The sequence below is a fragment of the Hypoxylon fragiforme genome, assembly GCF_022984875.1.
Source record: "Hypoxylon fragiforme strain CBS 206.31 chromosome Unknown GGS25scaffold_1, whole genome shotgun sequence".
NCBI lineage: Eukaryota > Fungi > Ascomycota > Sordariomycetes > Xylariales > Hypoxylaceae > Hypoxylon > Hypoxylon fragiforme.
Window position 1 is genome coordinate 1,371,170 of NW_026054756.1, and position 20,274 is coordinate 1,391,443.

The 20,274-nt window shown below is 46.1% G+C and overlaps 3 protein-coding genes across 3 annotated transcripts; 1 reads left to right on the forward strand and 2 right to left on the reverse strand.

Moving 5' to 3' along the window:
- The first annotated feature begins 1,766 nt into the window (after positions 1-1,766).
- Positions 1,767-6,109, forward strand: GGS25DRAFT_469204 (DUF676-domain-containing protein). The gene has a single exon (XM_049259129.1). It carries the CDS (start codon positions 2,361-2,363, stop codon positions 5,787-5,789), a length of 3,429 nt encoding a protein of 1,142 aa, XP_049121187.1. The 5' UTR covers positions 1,767-2,360; the 3' UTR covers positions 5,790-6,109.
- A 904-nt stretch (positions 6,110-7,013) lies between these two features.
- On the reverse strand, positions 7,014-8,398 carry GGS25DRAFT_516711 (uncharacterized protein; the record flags this gene model as incomplete). Its single annotated transcript, XM_049263252.1, has 3 exons — positions 7,014-7,327; positions 7,386-8,260; positions 8,319-8,398. The coding sequence occupies 3 exons, from the start codon at positions 8,396-8,398 to the stop codon at positions 7,014-7,016; spliced, it is 1,269 nt and encodes a 422-aa protein (XP_049121188.1).
- Positions 8,399-12,740: 4,342 nt separating this feature from the next.
- On the reverse strand, positions 12,741-15,428 carry GGS25DRAFT_469229 (P-loop containing nucleoside triphosphate hydrolase protein). The gene is made up of 6 exons (XM_049259130.1): positions 15,027-15,428; positions 14,741-14,951; positions 14,618-14,673; positions 14,220-14,495; positions 13,829-14,151; positions 12,741-13,774 (listed from the first exon to the last, which is right to left on the reverse strand). The coding sequence occupies exons 1-6, from the start codon at positions 15,082-15,084 to the stop codon at positions 13,442-13,444; spliced, it is 1,257 nt and encodes a 418-aa protein (XP_049121189.1). The 5' UTR covers positions 15,085-15,428; the 3' UTR covers positions 12,741-13,441.
- Between the last annotated feature and the right edge of the window lie 4,846 nt (positions 15,429-20,274).

The window sequence follows — 20,274 nt, forward strand, 5'->3', positions numbered from 1 at the left end:
ATTTCTGCATGGTGATATCTTAAATGCCGTCTAGCAACATGGCCAGTTTGAAAGTTTGAAACAGTGTCTGGATTTCCGTTTGTTTACGCTGAAGTAAAGTTACTTTCAAGTAAAGAATCTCTTCTCTAGCATTGGAGTCTTCGTTTCTTCTTTTCTTCTTTTCTTCTTTTCTTCTTTTCTTCTTTTCTTCTTTTCTTCTTTTCTTCTTTTCTTCTTTTCTCCTTTATTTGGTGTCACACCAGACCCGTTGACGTGTCTTACAAGGAAGAAGGAGTCTAAGACGGGTGTAACGGGAAGGGGTCGACTTACTATATACCTACTATATGTGTAGATAGGGTGCTGTACGAATCCTTCGGGACTAATACGAACGCTAAAGAATAGCCTGAGCTACCTAATGCTGACTTGACTATTGTCACATAGTGTAACAATCTGGGAGTCGAGGTTGCTGAGATGTGATAGGATTATAGGAGTTGTTTGATATAATTGATGTTCATGTAAATAGTGAGTAGTGACAGCATGGTAAAAACCTTGAGTTATTACATACATACTTATGTAACCTAGGTCCTAACATTAAATTTAGAGTATGTTTTATCTCATCTGTTTGCTTGCATATAGATATGCACTTACTAGGTAGTTATCTACTTGTACCAAAAGTCAAAACATGTCGTAGACAGTCGTACCGCAATTGTCAATTATCCCTTTGAACGTTACAAGGCAACATGAGCAACAAAATTACTAAAAATAAACCCTAATACATCTCTTTTAATCCACTATATCCACATTTACCCACAACCCCATATATTGATCCAATTTTACTTCAAATACAACGCAATACAAAGTTAGCCGGTAAATATATTAATCCGGTATCTAGTGCAACTGATCTCGATTTTAGAAGCACCCGATACGCCGGCGCAGCTGTGCCCGGCTGCCATCTAAGTTGACGATATTGATCCAGCTACGCGTCGCTCAAAAGCTCCTCCTAATCTTGAAGTTGGTACGCGTTTTGTTCCAATAGAAATCCCATCGCGAAACCCCGAGGTACGCGATCTCCTATCCTTTTTGCATAGCAAGCTCACTGATCACGTACGATCTTCAAATAAGAATCCATCTTCCTGTCAAGCTCGTCAGGGGAATAATATTTGGGTACGTTTTCGTCGAGGATTTAAAGCTGATGCCAAAAAGTATGGTAAACATTAAGCCACGATCTCGATGTGGCACTTGTATGTAATGTAGCTATGTGTAATTCTAAGTACTGTTGGTACAAGTGGCATACGCAAAATTAAGTGGTAAATTATGTACCTACAGAATAATTAGATTTTATTGGATATTAGATTTATGGGACGGTGGGTAATTTGGCTTGGTTGTATCCTTGTTTATTTTTAGTAACTTTGTTGCCTATGTTGCCTTGTAACGTTCAAAGGGATACTTAGAGTTTGTGGGGTGATCAGTTTTTAGTCTAGCACATGTGACGTCGGGGGTGCATTAGAGGATTTAGAGTCGTAGAGTAACTATCTACCTAGTATTAAGTAGTACCTATGCAGTATTATGTATGTACTATGGTAGTAGCACTGCAGTATCGGCACCAGCGGGCTCTGCCCGACGCTGTGGATCCGTGGATCTTTTTTATGGTTTAACACTGACATCTAGAAGTATTTGATTGTAACGAGAAGTAGCAAGGGTACCTACCTTGTAACTAGTAATATTAATATCATTGATGTAGGCATTGTAGGCAAGTCAAGTACTTGGTAGGTACTTGTGCATACTTACTCAAATCTTCATTATCCCTTTCAATCTAATCTTCACGCTTTACCATTGACACTTCAATGTTACAACATTGAATTTACAACCCCCATGTATGTATGTACATACAATGCAGCTGATAGAATCCATCCAACAACATTGAACCACAGATCTTCTATTCTACCTACATACATCCCACCTACTTGTGTACATTATAATACTTGCAACATAGTTCATGAGAATCATCTGTACATCCTAGGTACCTGACAATACATCCTAGGACTGCACGTGGTTCTTCAGTCGTCTCCATTCAAACTTCTCGAAGTAACCTGAGGTTCAATACCATACTACATACTACTTACTGCCTACATACCTAGCCTATCTACCTACCAACCAACATACCTATTACAAACTCACACATGCTACAAAATCTACAATCTTTTCTTTATCGATAATATCGTCCGTACGATCCGTACCATCATACCCTTGCCGATCCATCGGGGATCCATCAACCCATGACATCTAATTTGCCATGTCTTGTTGACTAACAATTCACGGTCACCTAATGAAAAGTACTCGCGCTTGAGAACCTGTCAATAGCAAGAGCACTTCCATAAAATATGCTTCTCCTGCATCAGGTTGGCAGTGTCAAGATCGGTGAAGTCGTTCGCTATACCGTAACTTATACGCCCTCCAACGACCGAATCCTACCCTCCCCCGACGTCCTACATCTACGCATCCGAAATACTTCTCCTATCCCTCTCCGAGCCGCCTTCATCCATGGTCCCTATACCCTCAATGTCTCTGCGTACCCGGCTCATTACGACCCCAACACCAAATTCGAGAATCCCAAGCGTTATGGCGTCCCTGAATTCGAACCTATGCTCAAGGCCGGAGGCACGTGGACATGTCAGTTGATTGTACCCGACGACATACGCGAGAGTGCCGGATCTGGTTTTCGCCAGGGCGACTATGGCTACGATGCCATCGAAGATGCCCCCAAGAGCGCGAGTTGGATCGTAGAGGTTACGAGTCAGGTTATATTTTCCGCCAGCGCCGCTGTGGGTTACGAGGTCTTGGTTGCACGGGATGAGAAAAGCTTAACCCTGGGCGGCGTGCCCGTTATTGGCGGTCAGGCCCCGGTCCCACAGCCCGGAAAAGTGACCGATTTTCAACAAAGCTTGGGCGCAAAAGATGGACACCATCCTGCGCAGTTAAAGGGCGTCTTTTCGAAAGCTATCACCTTGCAAGTTGAGGATACCGCAAGTCTCTGGAACAGCCCACCGCTTCCAGGCTGGGACGAACTGGATCATGCAAGAACCAAAGCATCCGGCGGAGATAAGGCAGTCGCTGTCAGTGCTGTCAGTGCTGTCACGGAACCAACAGAAACAGTGAAGGAGGATGGTGTAAAAAGTCGCCCCCCGAAGAAGATCCACTTGGTCATCTTGACTCATGGTCTGCATAGTAATCTCGGGGCCGACATGTTGTACTTGAAAGAGAGTATTGACGCGGCTGCGAAGCAAGCGAAGGTAGACGCGAAGGCCAGAAAAGCAAAAGCGAAAGCCGAGAAGGGTGGCGAAGAAGAATCAAAGGGTGAGGGTGTAGAACAACAACCGGGAAAGAGTACTGATGGCCAGGATGAAGACGACGAAGACGATGAAGAGGAAGTCATAGTACGCGGCTTCTCTGGAAATGCTACTCGAACAGAAAGGGGCATCAAATTCCTGGGCAAGCGTTTGGCACGCTGGATACTTTCCAGGACGTATCCTGACCAACCTTTTCTTCCATCTTTGAAAAAAGCAGCCGGTGAAACCATTACCAGTGCTTTTAAGAACGACGAAGGGAATGACGAGGCAGCCGGAAAACCAGCGCACAAACACAGCACCATTCACAGAGGTCATCATCATCATAAGCAGAACCGCAATTTTCAGATCACTAGTATCAGCTTCGTCGCACACTCCCTAGGGGGCCTAGTTCAAGTGTACGCCATCGCGTATATCCAGAAGCATTCGCCTTCCTTCTTTGACTTAATCCGGCCCATCAACTTCATTACGCTTGCCTCCCCATTACTAGGCCTTAGCAACGAAAATCCCCTATATGTTAAGTTTGCGCTTGACTTTGGCCTCGTCGGAAGGACCGGGCAAGATCTTGGCCTTACGTGGCGAGCTCCGACTATTGCCAGAAGCGGCTGGGGTGCATTAGTCGGTACACTAGGAGAGAGTGCTCATAAGAAGGTAATAGGAGACGTGCAACCAGAGTCAAAGCCTCTCTTACGTATTCTACCAACTGGTCCAGCGCATACCGCTTTGAAGAAATTCCGCAACCGAACCATATATTCCAATGTGGTAAACGATGGAATCGTACCGCTCCGCACCAGCTGCCTCTTATTTCTAGATTGGCAAGGACTTGGTCGTGTAGAGAAGGCTCGACGAGAAGCTGGCTTAGTTGAGACCGTTGTTGGGTTTGGATGGGCTGAACTAACCGGTGCAAATGCGACTTCGCGAAGAGGACCGTGGTCACCCCTAAGCGAAGATGCACCATCGTTGGCGCAGTCCAGTGCCGAATCCGAGTCTTCCGGAGGCGACTCGCACGAGGTGCCTCAACCATCAACTAACGCAACGTTAGAGGATGATAGACGCAGTCTGAACTTAGCAACTCCGGATGCTGGTACTATGGGTCATAACTCACAAACGAACAATGATTTCCCCTTATCAGGATTCTTCAACTTCTTCAGATCCAGCGAGTCGTCTAAAACGGGGGCACGCAAAACACCTCCCCCATCTCCCCGGGAAAGTAAGATTTACCAGCGCAGTCAAACGCTTAAGATTGACATGGCCACGGGCACAGAATCGCCAAGTAAATCGTCAAGTGGGTCCAAGGTATCTTCTGGTCACGAACTCAGCGACGACCCAACACATGAAGTATCAGCCCCCCCTAGGACTACGTTCTTTGAGTCCGCGGGTGATCTTCTCAATCCCAAGTTACCAACGGTCGAGTACTTCATCGACCCTTCACAGCGCTCCCGGACCATATTCCATGATCGAGTCTACCACCCGTCCGACATCCCACCGCCACCCCTCAAAAGACGCACAACTAAGTCGCTCTCTTTCCGACACCGGCCAACAGGCTCTAGTGGTACTTCAACTTCCAAGGAAGAAAATGGAAAGGCGCATTCGTCAACTTCGGGAGTCGATCATGTAGAGTCTGGCCTCTCAGCCCATGATTACGACGACCATTCACATACGGATCCTGACAGAGATTTTGACCAGGTTATTGACACATCCAACATGAAGGTCGAAGAGAAGATCGCACGAGCATACCACCGTGGCTTGAGTTGGCGAAAAGTTCTGGTCAAACTAGAGCCAGATGCGCACAATAACATTATCGTCCGTCGCAAATTTGCCAATGCTTTTGGCTGGCCTGTCGTGAAGCACCTAGTCGATGCTCACTTTAGTGATAGCGCAGCTGCACGTACGCGGGACGAGGCTGAGCAGGGTGTCGACCGTGCTAAACCGATGCATAAGGCGCCAGACACAACAGGCGCGGAGACGCATACACAAGACGACGCCCAACCACAGAGAGGTGCAAATATTCGTGGTGGTAGGATGGCCCATAAACACACTGCCAGTGAGGCCCTTGAGGCCACGGATACAGTATCGGATTTACCATCCCAATCCGGAGAGAAAAAATCGTCTCAAAACTCAAGAGAATCACCGCCCCGACCATCGATTGATAGAGTCGACTCGGCAAGTTGGAGCGATCGGGACTTCAACGACAGTGGTGATGATAGCGACACAGATCTAGACATGGCGTACGGCAAGCATAGCAAGGGCAAAAATTCGAAGGAGAGTAAAGACAATGATGGAAGAGCCAGTAGTCCAGGCTGGAATTGGACCGAGAAAATCGTAGGTAAAGGCGCTACGAAGAAGGGGAAGGGCGTCAAGGCTCCTCAGAGTTCCATAAACCCACAAGCAGAAGCTGAGGCGGAAGTGGCCCTACCTTCCAAAGCAAACGACGGTACTGGTCTCGGAGGTGGTGCCACAAACTAATCCTTGGACTAATGATCGGAATGGGCAAACTATAGAGGAGCATAGAGCATTAAGGCATGGCATATTTAGATTTTCTAGCAAAGCAGCTTGGAACAGCAGGTTGGATTTTACACCGAAACAGCACAATCGCGATTGCTCCAGTGAGTACACATAAACCAGGCAATCAACATCACATATATACAGTACCTGAACTACCTACCTATATATATATACCTTATATAATTGTAATACCCCGATGATACCATACCTGGCTAGACGTTAGATAGTAACCAATATATATACAATGTATTAGGTTAATAGATTATGAACATCTCATCTCATCTCATCTGTTATATCTTACCTACCTACCTAAGGTATGCTGGCAATGGTTGGGCTAGGGATTTATGAAGGCATCTATCTACCTTATTGAACAAGCCAGTACGTCTTCCACAGACAAAGCGTGCGTAAAGCAAAGCAAAGCAAGGCTGTCTGTCATACCTATGAAAAGCGCTCACTCCTCCCGACCTACCTGAGCACCTGCCCCTTAAATACAAGCGAGACCTGGGGCGCGAGGAGAACACACACAGGAGAAATATTACTAATTCTTTTTTTTTTTTTTTTTTTGCAGAGAAAGTTCTTAAGAACCTTCCCAAGTTTCAAGTTTCAATGTTTCTGCTACCTACCTACCTATTATATATACCTAACCTATGACAACGACCTAACTAACTAACAACAAGGTTACCTACCTAGGTAACTTGGGTAGCTTGATAGGTAGGCAACGACGAATGCGATCCACGTAATTAGAGAACTTCCTTGCCTTCTTCTTCTTCTTCTTCTTCTTCTCCTCCCCAAGATTTCGAAGGGGGGGGATGGGGTTGGGTTGGGTTGGGTTTGCACATGAGGATTGTTATGTGCGGGTATTAATTATAGTAGTACAAATGTGTAAGTAGTCCAGGTAAGTGGGTAGGTAGGTTAGGTTCGGTCTTGTGTAGACCATCTTCTGATGGTTTGTATCAGCTCGTATCGTACTGTATTGTATCGTATCGTATTAATCCTTTTTCAAGGGTTGGGGTTTTGGATTTGCCTCGGTAGTTTCCACCACACAATCTCACAACAGGAACTTATTACACCTTCCACTTCCACCTTCTTTCGAAGAGCCCACAAGCAAGCAAGCAAGCTCGGCGTAGATATTTAAGGGGGGGGGCGGGAGTTGACCAAGCCACACAGCACAGAACAAACACCGGGCTAAGAAGCCTCCTCGCCCTCCATCTTCGAGATCCATTTCGGCATCGTCTTGTATTTCTCCTCAAACGTCCTCTCGAACTTCTCACAGTTCTGCCACATAGGCGACCCTTGCTTGTGGTAGAGATAGCAGTTGGTGAAGATCTGGCGGATGTCGGTGACGAACTCCTCGTCGCTCTTGTACTCGCGGCGGTCCATCTTGGCCTTGACCGTGCTGAGGTCCATGGGCGCGGCGACCTTGTCGAAGTAGTCCGGCACGCCGTCCTCGACGGGGCGGACGGGCTCTCGGAAGGGGCCGACTAGACGGGTCCAGAAGCCTGTGAGTGATGTTAGTGATGTCGGAATATGAATATCCAAATCAGCAAGGGAACTTACCAGGCCCAGAGAGCATTCGGCTCAGTAGGTCCGCACAGAAGTTCAACTTCTGGTCTGATGAGTAGATGTGGTCATCCATCTGACCATTGCTGGCTCTCTTAGCTTTGGCAGGCTTTGGTGCAGGCAGTGACACTCTTTGGGCAGACTTCTTAAGTCTGACCTTTTGCTCACTCGGACTCGGCCGATTCGACATGATATCGGAATGATGGCGCTTCTGTGCCTTGTGGTGAGACTCATCATCACTCTCGTCGGCCTCGAGGTAATGTACATTCTTTCCCTGGTTCTGTCCCGAGGGGGATGGACCGGTGTTAACCTGTATGGCAGGGGAAGAGTTAAGATGGCTCATGGCTATCACAAGCTCACTCAACACTTCTTGCGGGAGGGACTTTGTGAATTCCTGGCGAGATTCAGACGACCTTATGTATTCAGCTGCCCAGTTAAGGAGAAGTTTGCGGATCGAAGAACCCTCGGGGGCATCTTTCCATGCCTGGACGAGGAGCGGAGTAGCTGGGATATGTTGTGTGATTCGTCTACACTCAGTCATGGCCTCGAGAGCTTCTTCACAGAGACCATCAATGCCCAACTCGTATCCAAGCTTCCAGGTGGCAATCAGAACTTCGTAACCGGGTAGAGTGTCCACACCAGTGAACAGTCGGTTAGTATATAGGAAGTTTTGAACGAATCCGAAGACCTCGGGGGTAGTGTGGGGGAGTTTGACAATGTGCTCCAGCTTGTCACTCTCGGTCTCGTCGCCTTGTTCGTCGGCAAAATGGGAGGCATAGAAAGTTGACTTGGCGCGAAGAAAGTCCTTTTGAATTCCAAATGGAGTCTCTTCTTCACCAACAAGGATGACCACGAATATAACGTGTGGCTGTCTTGGCAGATGCGTTAGTAAAAATGAAAATGTGTATCGTACTAAAGATGGTGACTTACAGCCATGAGAATTCGTTGGTGGGTGTGCCATCTACACTTCCAGCTCCCATTTCTTCTGGGACTGTGGCTTCAGATGCCATAGCTTCAATTTCTATGACGATGAATCGATGTTAGAGAATGAAATAGTATATGATAAGGATTGAGCACGATGCTTATGAGGGGCAGATTTGGGTATCATGGGTTTGAGAGTGCGGAATGAGTAAGTGGGTATGATGCGATATTATATAAGGCAAGTGGGTAAGTGGTTATTGCGATATAGGATCAAGTAGTGGGTAGGTGACGATAGTGACGATAGTGACAATAGTGACAATAGTGACAATAGTGATATGGAGGTGATGATGATGAGAATTAATGAACATATCAAGAATTGATGAATATTGATGAATATCGTGTGGTTCACAGTTCTAAGGATTTTCGATCTAAGTAGGAAGAATTGACTTGACGTACTTAAAGGTGCACAGGCGATTAAACGATGGCGGGGGAATGTACTGAATCCCTACAATGTATGTGACTAAACAAGTCGTTGTAAATATATATTTTATCGTAATTCCTCTTTTGCTGATTGATGTTTTTCACCTCACCTCATAAGCGACGCCATTCATTTCATCTCAGGACTCTGGACCTTGAAGAGTCCAAGATGATTGCGCCAAGCCACGATCTCACAACGCCGCCACAGCTTTCGCGTTGCTTATAATTTCTTGCTCGTGTTCATAAGTCGCAATGCTATCATATATTATGAGAATTGAATCGATTGAATAAATTCGGGTGATGTAGCTGATGAAAGGTTTGTAAATGTTGGTACGTTGAAGTCAAAAATGGACTCGAATTGATGAAATTTAGTGTGAGTTATCGATTCATAGCTGCCCTCCGAAAAAAAGAGGCAAAAGGGAAGGAGAGCTTAGCCAGTTAGGGGTGACAAGAATGGGCCAAATCAGCCTCCATCGTACCTAATTTTAGGTACTAGGTAGGTACCTACCATGTAGAATGTACTAGGTACCTCAAGGGCCTATTATCGCACTGCCATAGATGCGATCAGTGCGCAAGCCACACCGAGCTCCCTCACCTCAGCGCTCTACTACTACTAGTACTGTAACCTAGTACCTACATGCTACCCTCATAGGAATTATCATTTCATCACCATCCAATTTCATTCATCCCTTAGTAGGTATTTCATTCTAAACGAAAGAAAATGGTTTATCACTCCCAATTGAAAATATATAAAATATATATATCATGACACTACTACTTTACATTCCCTTGACACAATATTTGCTAACTAAATATCAGGTATTCCTTCAAGTCAACCTACATACATAGATGTTGTCCCCTATATAAGTATCATTTAAGATATCACCATCATCTGCCTATACATACGTCTTTAGGAAGCTATAAAGCAGTCGGTGGTGGATGAATAGGCCGAAGCACCACATATACCAATACACACCTAGGAACTTACCTACAGTACCTACCTTGTATAAAGCAGCTTCATAGCATTAGCCATCGAACTCCAAGGCGAGACCAGCCAAGACTAGACCTGGCAGATGCTCGTACAATAAAGGTACCATCACAAGCCGCGACTTCATCCTCCCTCAACCAAGGCCATGACTTCGACGCAGTATCACATCTACTAGTCAACAATCATATCATGCTCGTGATAGCGTACCTATGTGAAAGATAAATTACACATACTTATCTGAGCTAAGTAATACCCCCCCAAGCCCGCGTCATCTGGCCGGCTTCTTCCAGGTCAAGCAATCACGGGCGTTCGCATCATGCGATAGCGTATTTTCCGTTACCAACCCAAGTAACCTTGTGCGACAACCTTACCAAGCAAGATCCGATGTTGGCTCGAACATCTGTACGTGAGCTATCACCTTCTTTTCCCCGAATGCTTGCAAGAAGATAAAAAAAAAAGAACCACGAACAGAGAAAGGGGAAACGCTGATGTCCTAGTTGCTAGGGTGGATGTAACGGCCGTAGGTTAGGGGTTTCTGCTGCTGCTGCTGTCGTTGTCATTGATGTTGTACAGAGGATCGGCGGCTCTCGACCCAGGCACTACCGGGCACGAATCCACCAACTCAAGTAAACCCGAAGCTATCCAGCGGACGGAGAGAGAGGGAGAGTATCATCTGCTCAGCACCCCTCGGGGAGTGCTATAAACATGCTCGGGAGGCTCTGACTCCGTCAGATAGGCTTACTATGCTCGCAACAGAGACTTAATCTACCTAGCTCACTAAATCCCAGCTGAGCGTCGGCGTAGCTACGAAAATAGGTACCGGGAAAGGGAACCCCACGGAGACGTGTGTGTAGATCCGGGGCGCCTACCCGTGCGTGTCCTGCGAAGGCAAGATCCGCTTTTTGAATCGCGGTTCCTCGACGTCGTTAATATGTGTGTAGGTAGTTCATTGCCCGACCGCAACAATACAAACATACATAGCCGGCCGTCCTTCCGCCACCCAGTGAGAGAAATCGCCCGGTTCTCGAAGTGAGCAGCAAAGTAAAGCAAAGCCAGGATGTCGCGTCGCCTGCCGGTCGGTGTGCGTAGCACAGCAGACCGACCCTTTGGTGGTGGCGGCAAAGATCTAGGAAAAGGGGGGAGGGAGGGATGTAAGTCAGATTGCCTAAAACCACCTCCCTCCCTCCCTCCCTCCTTACATGACCAACTACCTAATTTACATATACACAACCTTCTCATCGAGGAGGGCCTGGTAAGTGTAAGTTCTTTGGCAAATGCAAGACGGTAAGCCGCTTCTCGCCTACGAGCGGAAACAATGATGTGAAATCAAATCATCAGGCTGGAACAACGGCAGAGTCTTCCGAGAGAGGTGGTGGAAGAAAGCTTCCCTGCACCCGTGGACCGGTGAGGCTTGATGGGTAGGCCGCGGCCTGCAGGCGATGCATATCCGGTTGCATTCCCGCTGCAGGGTGTCCTCATGGAACCAGGTTTCCTGCCTAGTCTCTCTCTCTCTCTCTCTCTGTCGTAAAGTAGTCAGCGGCAGGTACAGGCGAAACCCTTCTTTTATTTTTGAGCGACCTTTTTTTTTTCTGGACTTCTCCGCACCCCAACCCCAAATTATTTTATTTTTGTCAAAGGGATAGACATCCATCTGACGATCTGGTCGAGACCTTGCAACAAGCATTTGCCAAGAAATGGGTTTGCGAGGTCGAAGATGCATGTGTGTCTGCGCGCATTAGGTACTTAACGTACCTAAGGTAAGAAGAGTATCTAGGGTCGAACAAACCCCCCCCTCTCTCCTTTCCTCTCCTCTCCTCTCCTCCCCACAAGGGGAAAGGGAAGAACCACTCTGCGTTATCAGTATAGATAGATATATAGATCCCTTTTCCCAATTAGCATATTGTGGAGTTTCATGGCGTGATGTAGGACGATTTCGAAGCCAGCTTGAGAGGAGTATCCATATACCACATACAGTACAGGTTGCTTGCTTGCTTATCTGTTAATATACGGATTATTAGTCGTTAGGCAACCTACCATCAATCACAGTATAGGTACAGTAGGTATGCAAACCTTGGAAACCATGATATAACCCCCCCCCCCCCCCTCTGCAGCTGTACATTGGGTAGGTAGGTAGTCTGATCACATCACGATCCCATCAGGTTTATCGTACTACCTACCAACACACTTCGGCGAGTTGCAGTTGCGCTTCTCCAGTCATAATACGGCCATGATACCTAACCTAACCTAACCTAACCTACCAAGAAAGAGAGGCGGGCGGGTGGGGGGACACGGGGGAAGGGGGGAAAGGGGGGGGGGGGAGTGTTTGATCGATCTGGTACTTATCCCCAGAAACAATCAAACCAGACTCGACTGACATATGGAACAGAGCTAGCTTACCTTGCTGTGCTGTGTAGGCATGTAGTTACATAGAAGCACAGCAAATCGCATGATCCACCATCTCGGAATGGTTCACACAAAAGCTAGGTAGGTTAGATAATAGGTCGTATTAATACGAAGTGTGGAAGAAGAAAAAAAAAATCATGCAGGCACGCGGAAAATAGGATTATATTTATTTATTGAGTCGCGATAGTATGTACATATGTAGGTAAGTATGTATGTATAGGTATTGGCCAAAGATGGCGGCCGCAGGCGCTGCGACCCTTGTTGTGTGCCCGTAACTGGCTAAAGATCTGTTCCTGTCCTGTCCTGTCCTGTCCTGTCCTGCCGGCCTACCTACCTACCTACCCAAGAGAAGGAAGATAATGGGGATGGGGATGGGGATGGGGGAAAAAAAAGAGACCCTGGCATTGTACTGATAACGCGGAATCGTCAACGTCGCGCCGTCTGTCTTCCGCGCTTTGGGTTTCGTTTCAGCAGTTATGAGATATTAGCACCTAGTTATTTAATATCCTTCAGATCTGAGTAGTTATAGATAGACTACATCGAATTCATAACTATACTAAAGTACTGACATAACTACTTACATACCTAACAGCCTACATCGTACTTACACACTCTATAGTACGTACGTACCTAGTTATATGAAATAACTATAGTCATATCAGTACCTTCAGTGTAGGTAGTCGGCGACAAGGGGTGTGTCCTTATCAGCCAGAACCAGAACAAGAAAACCCATGCATTGATAACTACATACAGACAGACGTTGAGATAATCATGCAACATGCGTGGAAGTAACGTATTGTGCAAAATCCCTTCAGTTCCACTATGGGAATATTTAGGACATTGCCATGTTTTGGAAAGAAAAAAAATTTAAAGGCGATCCGATCCAATCCATGGCGTGTACTTTTTTTTTTCACTCTCACCGTTTTCTCGTTGAAAAAAAACAGTAATCGTGAACCCCGGTTTCTCCGAAGGCATCATTGAGGCATACCTGCTCAATAAGAAAAATTGGCCGCGAAGGACCGAAGTGTGGAGTGGCGACCGCCGACCCCTTGAGGCTAGAAACATTAAGGAAGCCGCCGACATTTGGCCGGTTTTAATGGCCCCCCTTTTGCTGGATGGGTTGAGCCCCCAGTGGAACCAAAGAAAAAAAAAAAGCCAGTTGATGTTTTTTTTATAATGGAGTCCTATCGTGAACCGAGCGCCTCACATTGATATACCAAATTAGACTAACCCCTTGCACTATGAATTAGGGGTCCCGTAGACATCAGTAATCGGTATCATCTACACTAGAGGCATCCCCAGCATCCCCAGCAATAGCCAAATCTGTAGTCTCCTCTAGTAAAGGCAATTGATCTCCTAAATCCGAATCAATGTGGGTTTCGTCATCTTCTATCTGGCCGAGAAGGATATCCTCACTGCCTTGCCACTGCGGCGGCAATCTCGGCATCTCTAGCTCATCATCGTCTTCCCAGCCATAGTCTTCGCCTTCACTATCAGGGACTTCAAAATCTGTTTGACTCAGCTTTCGCTTAAGATGGGAGCCTGGCGATAGAGCCAAATATGCATCTCCATCTTGGTCAACGCTAACGAGTCCATCCTGCACAAGATTGTTAGCAGTACGAACTAGTGATTATATTATGCATGAACTCACGTTTTGGACATCGAAAGCGAAGACTTGACCAATGCCCCCTGGACTTGACTTGCCATTCAATTTCTGTATGCCAATAAAATGAACATTGTGCTCGGAATCACTCTTCATAGCCCAATCCCTAAAGAGAACCAGGCGAGTAGAAATTCCTTGCTCCCACGTGCCAGCATTAATGGCAGGAGTAAGCGTAGCGCCATGTTCAAATTGCATCCTGGTAGCGCACTGAGACAAAATGACAACACAAAGGTCCTTGGTAGCAGCAAGCTTCTGGAGGGTCGAAATCAAAAACTGCAGGATGTGTAATCTTTTAGCCGAAGGCCCTGGTCCTATAATATAAGGGGCATAAGCTAGGTGTTTTTAGTCAGACGATGAGTGGAATGCTGGCTAATGTCACCTTTCTGGGTCTTCCTGGTCTCGAAGCTCTTGGGAAAGGCATGATTCACCAGACTGGATAAGGTATCTATTACGATGAGAGATGTCTCGGCGGGTATCGCCGTTGAGGTAGGTTTGCAGAGGAGTCCGATGAGATGCGCCAGAGTTGGTGCTCGGAAATGGAGCAAGTTATCTGTCTGGCCCGTGATCGAAGGCGTCACATCAGATTGTGACGACTTATATCGGGATGATGTGATTACTTCACGTAACCTGGTAGGCGAGACCGGATGGAACCCATCTATTAACTGAATTAGGGACCTGTTGACGAGTTAAAGGGGTAGGGGATTATGGGGGTATGGGGGGAGTAGAAAGCCACTGTTGATGCTATAGATCAGATAGGGTATGTGCTGGAACACGGACCTACCCAGATCACCTTTTCACCGCCCCGGCGGAGGGTGTTTGCAGCAAGTTGAATCCTATATGCGATATTAGAAATTTCAAAACTCGAAGCCGCTGTAGCATCAGAGAGAAAGGCATATGTACCCAAAAGCAGTTTTCCCGGACCCTGGTGGGCCCCAGACCTCCACTACCTGGCCCTTCTGCAAGCCACCAGGACAAGGTGAGGCACTACTAGGCTCACCAATGACATAATTGAGGGCTCGATCAAAAAGCGGGAGACTCGTCGAAATAAACCGCTGAGGGTTAGTTCCAAGATCATCCAGGGCCTGTGCTGCCGAAACGGTAGGTAGTCGATCTATAGTAGGTAACGTAAGAAAGAAGGCAATCAGTAACGGTTTAATTTTACAAACGATGAAATACTACTTCTTACGGGTTGAAGTCAGATCGAAGCTCGATATATCTTGGCCAAGGATGGAGTGGTGGTCCATAATGGAAGCCGAAGGACCTCTATTAGGCTAGGTGGCAATTCATGGGATGTACGTGTGCTCTAGGTAGCAATAGTGATAGTGATAGTGAGAGTAATAGTCGTAGTTGTTGTAGGAGATAAAGTTGGAGATGGCCTAATCAGATTGACGAATTGAAATCAATTTGTTCTGTTACAAGCTCCAAAATCCAAATCCAAAAAAACTCAAATCCAACCTTAGGCACGTAGAGCTCATAGCATGTAGTTCAATAGGGCAAGGTTTTCTAGGTTAACATTAGGTTTCTAGGTCAAGGTTCCAGTTTGGGGTTCCCAGGTTGGGGTTTATCTCCAATTTCGGTAGGGTTGAGCCTCATCGGCAGCGGCAGCGGGCAGCCTGCAGATCGCCGCTGATCTTCTTACCCTGTCCTCCCTGTCTCCCTCCTTACTACTAGTAGTAGTAGTAACTATCGAATGCCGAAGTGCTACCGCACGTGACGAGTGTGTGGGGTTTATTCAATAATGCCACCTAGGCAATTTAGCACCATTTTAGTGGTTAATAGGTACTAATACCGTACTATTACTGCATGCAGTAGGTACAAGAGGTACACTTTAACTTATTCAATGTTCACATGTGCATCTTAAACATCATCAACTACATAGTTACTGTATCTGTATACAATATCCATGAAGCAGGCTAGTATTGGTACAATCAATGACTCCATACTGAGAAATGTGGTGTCGTTACGAAGTATAAAGTATTTTTTAGTTATCTGGCAGCTTCTATGAACGTCGAAATATTCATCTGCATCTACAGCACTGACAGCTCACTTTATTCCCCAGTGCTACCCCCGCCCCCTGAGGTCCTGAAATGTCCCCCCTTATAGCCATACATAGCCTGTCTTAAGATTATCTTATACAACACTTGGCCGATCAAGCCACGACCTTTTTATGAACAAAGAAAATATATTTGACGCCATCAAGGTGCGGGCATTTTGCGTGTACTTAGATGTAATAGTCTGTTGTGTTGTCAATTCACTGCCACTATGAAAAAACTACCTAGTTTGTAGATAGCTTCGCCGATCTGAGGAGCAACATGGTAGTTAGAGCTTGCTTTAGCTCGAATTAACCGATATCTATTAAATCATATCTAAGGTAGTGTATGTACGGGAGTAAGATCGGAGATAATTTTTTATAGATGGTTCAACGAAGTCCAATAGACTAGCATCTGCCTTCCTAGCACCTACATACATCATATAACTGGGTAGATCAAGGTGGATAATGTAGTTTGACAACTTTGACTCCTTTGTCGCACCAAAAATTTGCGTACTATGTACACATATACTTTTTAACCCAATACCATAGTAGAGGAATTGGCGGCTAGATAGTCGGATAGAGGGGCCGTACCGACGTGCTTGAATCAGAGGGGGAGGTTTCTCTCCTTAAGGGGTAACTTTGCATAGATGAGGCTAGTGACCTTTCAATGCGGAGAGCGGAGAAGACGTCTTCATTGGCTCGCATATGTAGCCTCCCTACGTAAAGCGAGCAGGGGATTGCTGCAGGTACGCCTCGCGTCGGGAGAAAGTTTCAACTCGGGGGGGATGGTTCCTCTGGGGTGATTGAGATCTATTGACTATCTGATACCTAAACTATCTTTACTATCTTCGGCAAACTGAAACGGCATTTTTGTCATCTGACGGTAGGACGAGGGCATCTACGTAGTCCTGGAGAGACTATAAATACCAAGGTATGCGTGTAGGGCAGAAAGGCCAAGATAAGGAATCCCGATTATGCCGTGGCTAAGCCATGAAGAAATATTATGCTTCCAGCTTGATGGTTGCATAAGTAAGTACGTAAAAAGTAGGTACATATATGAAGCCGTAATGTTGTACAAACGATGCTATACCACGTAGTATATACGTATATAATCTAGGCCGTCAAGTCGAATAAATCTTTGTTATAGGTTAGGGAACTTACAGTGTCGCGAATGTTAACGATGCATTGGGATCCACGAGTCAGTGGCGTCTGGCCGGTGGTTCATTTCGGCTGTATGGCTATAGCGGAGAAAGCCCAGAGATGTACCTCGGACGACTTCGGAGCGACCGAAGGGACGAAAGGAAATCCGGGTAACAATCCACCAATTTCCAATGTCCTTGCCCCACCACGAAACTAGATAAGTTACAGGTCAAGACCACTGCTACTGAAAAAGTAAGCTTGTGAATGTTGATTCCTGCCGTAGTTTTGTTCGTCAGAGGTGTCGTCGTTTGCGTTATCCGAAATGATAAAAAGACAACCTCGGGAGTTGTAGGAGACTGATCAGCGGGAGAGTTTAGTACAAATGTAGATTAAGGAGGCAGGGAGGTACATGCCTAAGTACATACTATGTGGTATGCAAGGTCGTATTATTGCTTTACACGCCGGCAATCCTACCGATAAGAATTTGTGGATTTCTACATGGATGTGAGATGGACTCTATGGAGTATTGTCAGGTTAAGCGGCACGCAGCGTCTATTTTTTTTTTTTTTCTTCGTAACCCTGAGACAATAACTTGATAGCGACTAGGTAGGTACATATAGTACCTGCGTAGGCGCTCGCCTCGTCTCGCCTCTGTTGTGTCCATTGTTTCTCTCATGTCTTAAGGCCCGATTCACATCATCAGAGTATGGCTCGATTGAAGAGAAAGCTCGTTCGGTCGTTGATCAATCTTGCCTTGCCAAGGCTCCAATGGACCCTATGTGCGTTTGCTGGCATTCACTTTAAATTATATTCTAGAAATGGTCTAGAATCTTCAACAAATCATTGTATTGAAGTGCGGAGAAAGGTCTTTTAATGTTGTGGAGAAGTTGACATTCAATATCTGTATTCAAACGTATCGTATTGCGTAGGTAGGTGGCCTTCACGCACAAAACTCGGCTTCATTCTTTGAAAATTCACTGTAGTTAGTGACGCCTATAACGGAGGCGAATAAGTTTAGTGGCATGCCTATAGAGATCTATACTGAAAAAACAAGGATAGTCCTGTGATCTAACGTAGTAACGGCGCCCGTAAGCTCCCTTAGGGCAAGCGCTATATATCGATTTTCTTTATCATAGTATCATAATAATTGTTACTGTTTAAACTCATTGTGGTTTTCTTTACGTCAAACATGACAAAACGCACATTGTTAAGAAATATTTCTAGCTCGTGGTTGTTTGCTACCCCCCATTTATATATAGGATGAGAGAAGCTGGTTTATCGTGGTAGGGTGCTTAAGCTTGTCGCGGATTCCAGATTGGCGTGCGTTTGCGCAATTGTGATGATCAAGGAGGTGCTTCGGTATACCTCATTTGGGGGAATGCCTAGTGTCTTAACGCGAGTAGGCACAGTTTCAGTCCATCAGTGGGCCTGAGACCCCGGATCAGAGGAAGCTCTAGAGATGTTATCTTTGTGGGGAAGATAAATCTACTACACTACAAAGTACATACATACCTAGATGTAGTAGGTCATGAGAAACATTACTTATTGTATTATATGTGTGTTGTTACCAGAAGCTGTGGATTCATGTAGGTATTTATGGGTTTGTAAATAGGTGGCCTTTTCTTTTCCTTTCTTCCATGCTTCTTCAATCTCAGTGATCTCACTCGATCCGTAATCCGGGGGCTGTGCTAGACCACTAGTTCGAAGCTGAGGCTGTCTTCTCCAGGGTCAAATGAATTAGTCTCAGCGAGAATCCCGCCTTTCCCCGGACTTACCCCTAAACATACGTATGTGTTTACATACACTTTCACAGATTCACAATCTGTTGGTGCCACGCAAATTGCTAATGTTTCCCGGTAATTACAAATATACGCATCGTACACCAAGACTGGCATGTTCCCAGCATTGGCAATCTCAATGCTGGTTCTCCTTGGGGCTGAAGCACAATGAGCCACTTGTCACAAACAACCCGACCCAACTAACAACATATTATATCAAATGACAATCAAATGTTCAAGGTCTGCAAGGTCCGAGTACTAGGTATTTGGTATGAAATACCTGCAACTTTCCGGCCTGGCGCGTAATACAAGGCAACCATTACCTACATACATACACACATACACTATTCATACACTACTCCTATGTGAGTAAAGAATGATTGACGAGCGTCTATTGAGAAATGCCATTTGCGCCGCTGCCCGAGAGCACTGCCGTCCTTTCCCTTCTTATACGTGCCGACCCCCACGCTTTAAAAAAGAAGCTTGGCGTCGATGACACCTTTCGGTAAACAGGTATGGGGTCTTTGCACATCATTACATCAATAATCTGCTCCTTACCGATGAAATCCCAATTCCACGCCCTAGAGATTTTCTTCTGTCAATAGAGACATACCTGTCTCGTTTATGTAGTACGCATTCACCGAAGCTTGGAAATTCTTGGCCGCACATTGGCATTGTTGATGTCACTTATCCCCAGCACGTGTTATACCCTATCGTCACCCGCCCCTGGGAGGCATGTGCTAGGCCTGGATGGTGGTGCCGGCAGGATCAGGATCAGGTTACGCTTCCAATATTTTGCAATGCTGGTATACTTTGCTGATAAGAAGCCAGACTGGCCGGGGAAGAGCTCCTGGCAGGTCATATTTGGAACAATCCCACCCTGAGTAAACGCCCTGATAAAAGATGCTTGCCATTCAAGATAGAGCTAGCCCAGATTTAGAGAGATGGCTTGTGGGGAGAGGCTCTGGGAGGTATGATAGGTCCGCAGGCCGAACCCAATCATTGCGAATTACCCCAGGTTCGACACGAGAGAGGGTAAATAAGCGAAGATCATTCTTCTAATATAAGAAAACCGCGCCATGGGGTGTTATCGTAATCCAGTGTCAGCTAGGTTCCAACTTGGTTGGTTACATAGTTCGCGCTCCGAAGCTGAGCTGAGCTTGTTTTGCCGGTTACAACATGTGAAATGCTGGCCAGTTGTACCAATCGTCAGCTCGCCTTTCTATGTCTTCTTATGTCAGCATTTCCTGTTCCGTTCAGATATCTAGTGTGCTTGCTGGTCCACTTATCGGACCCCATCTGTTCCATCGTCTTCCCAAGTTTCAACAGTGGACTGCCGACTTAACGATGGTAAAATGGACCTTATCTATTTGGTGCTATGTAAGTGCTAAACAAATACACCCCTTACTATGTAAATGCGGCCGAGCTCGGCCCCACATTCTCCATATCTTTCATCGTGGGCCTCCTTCTATTAAATTTTTTCT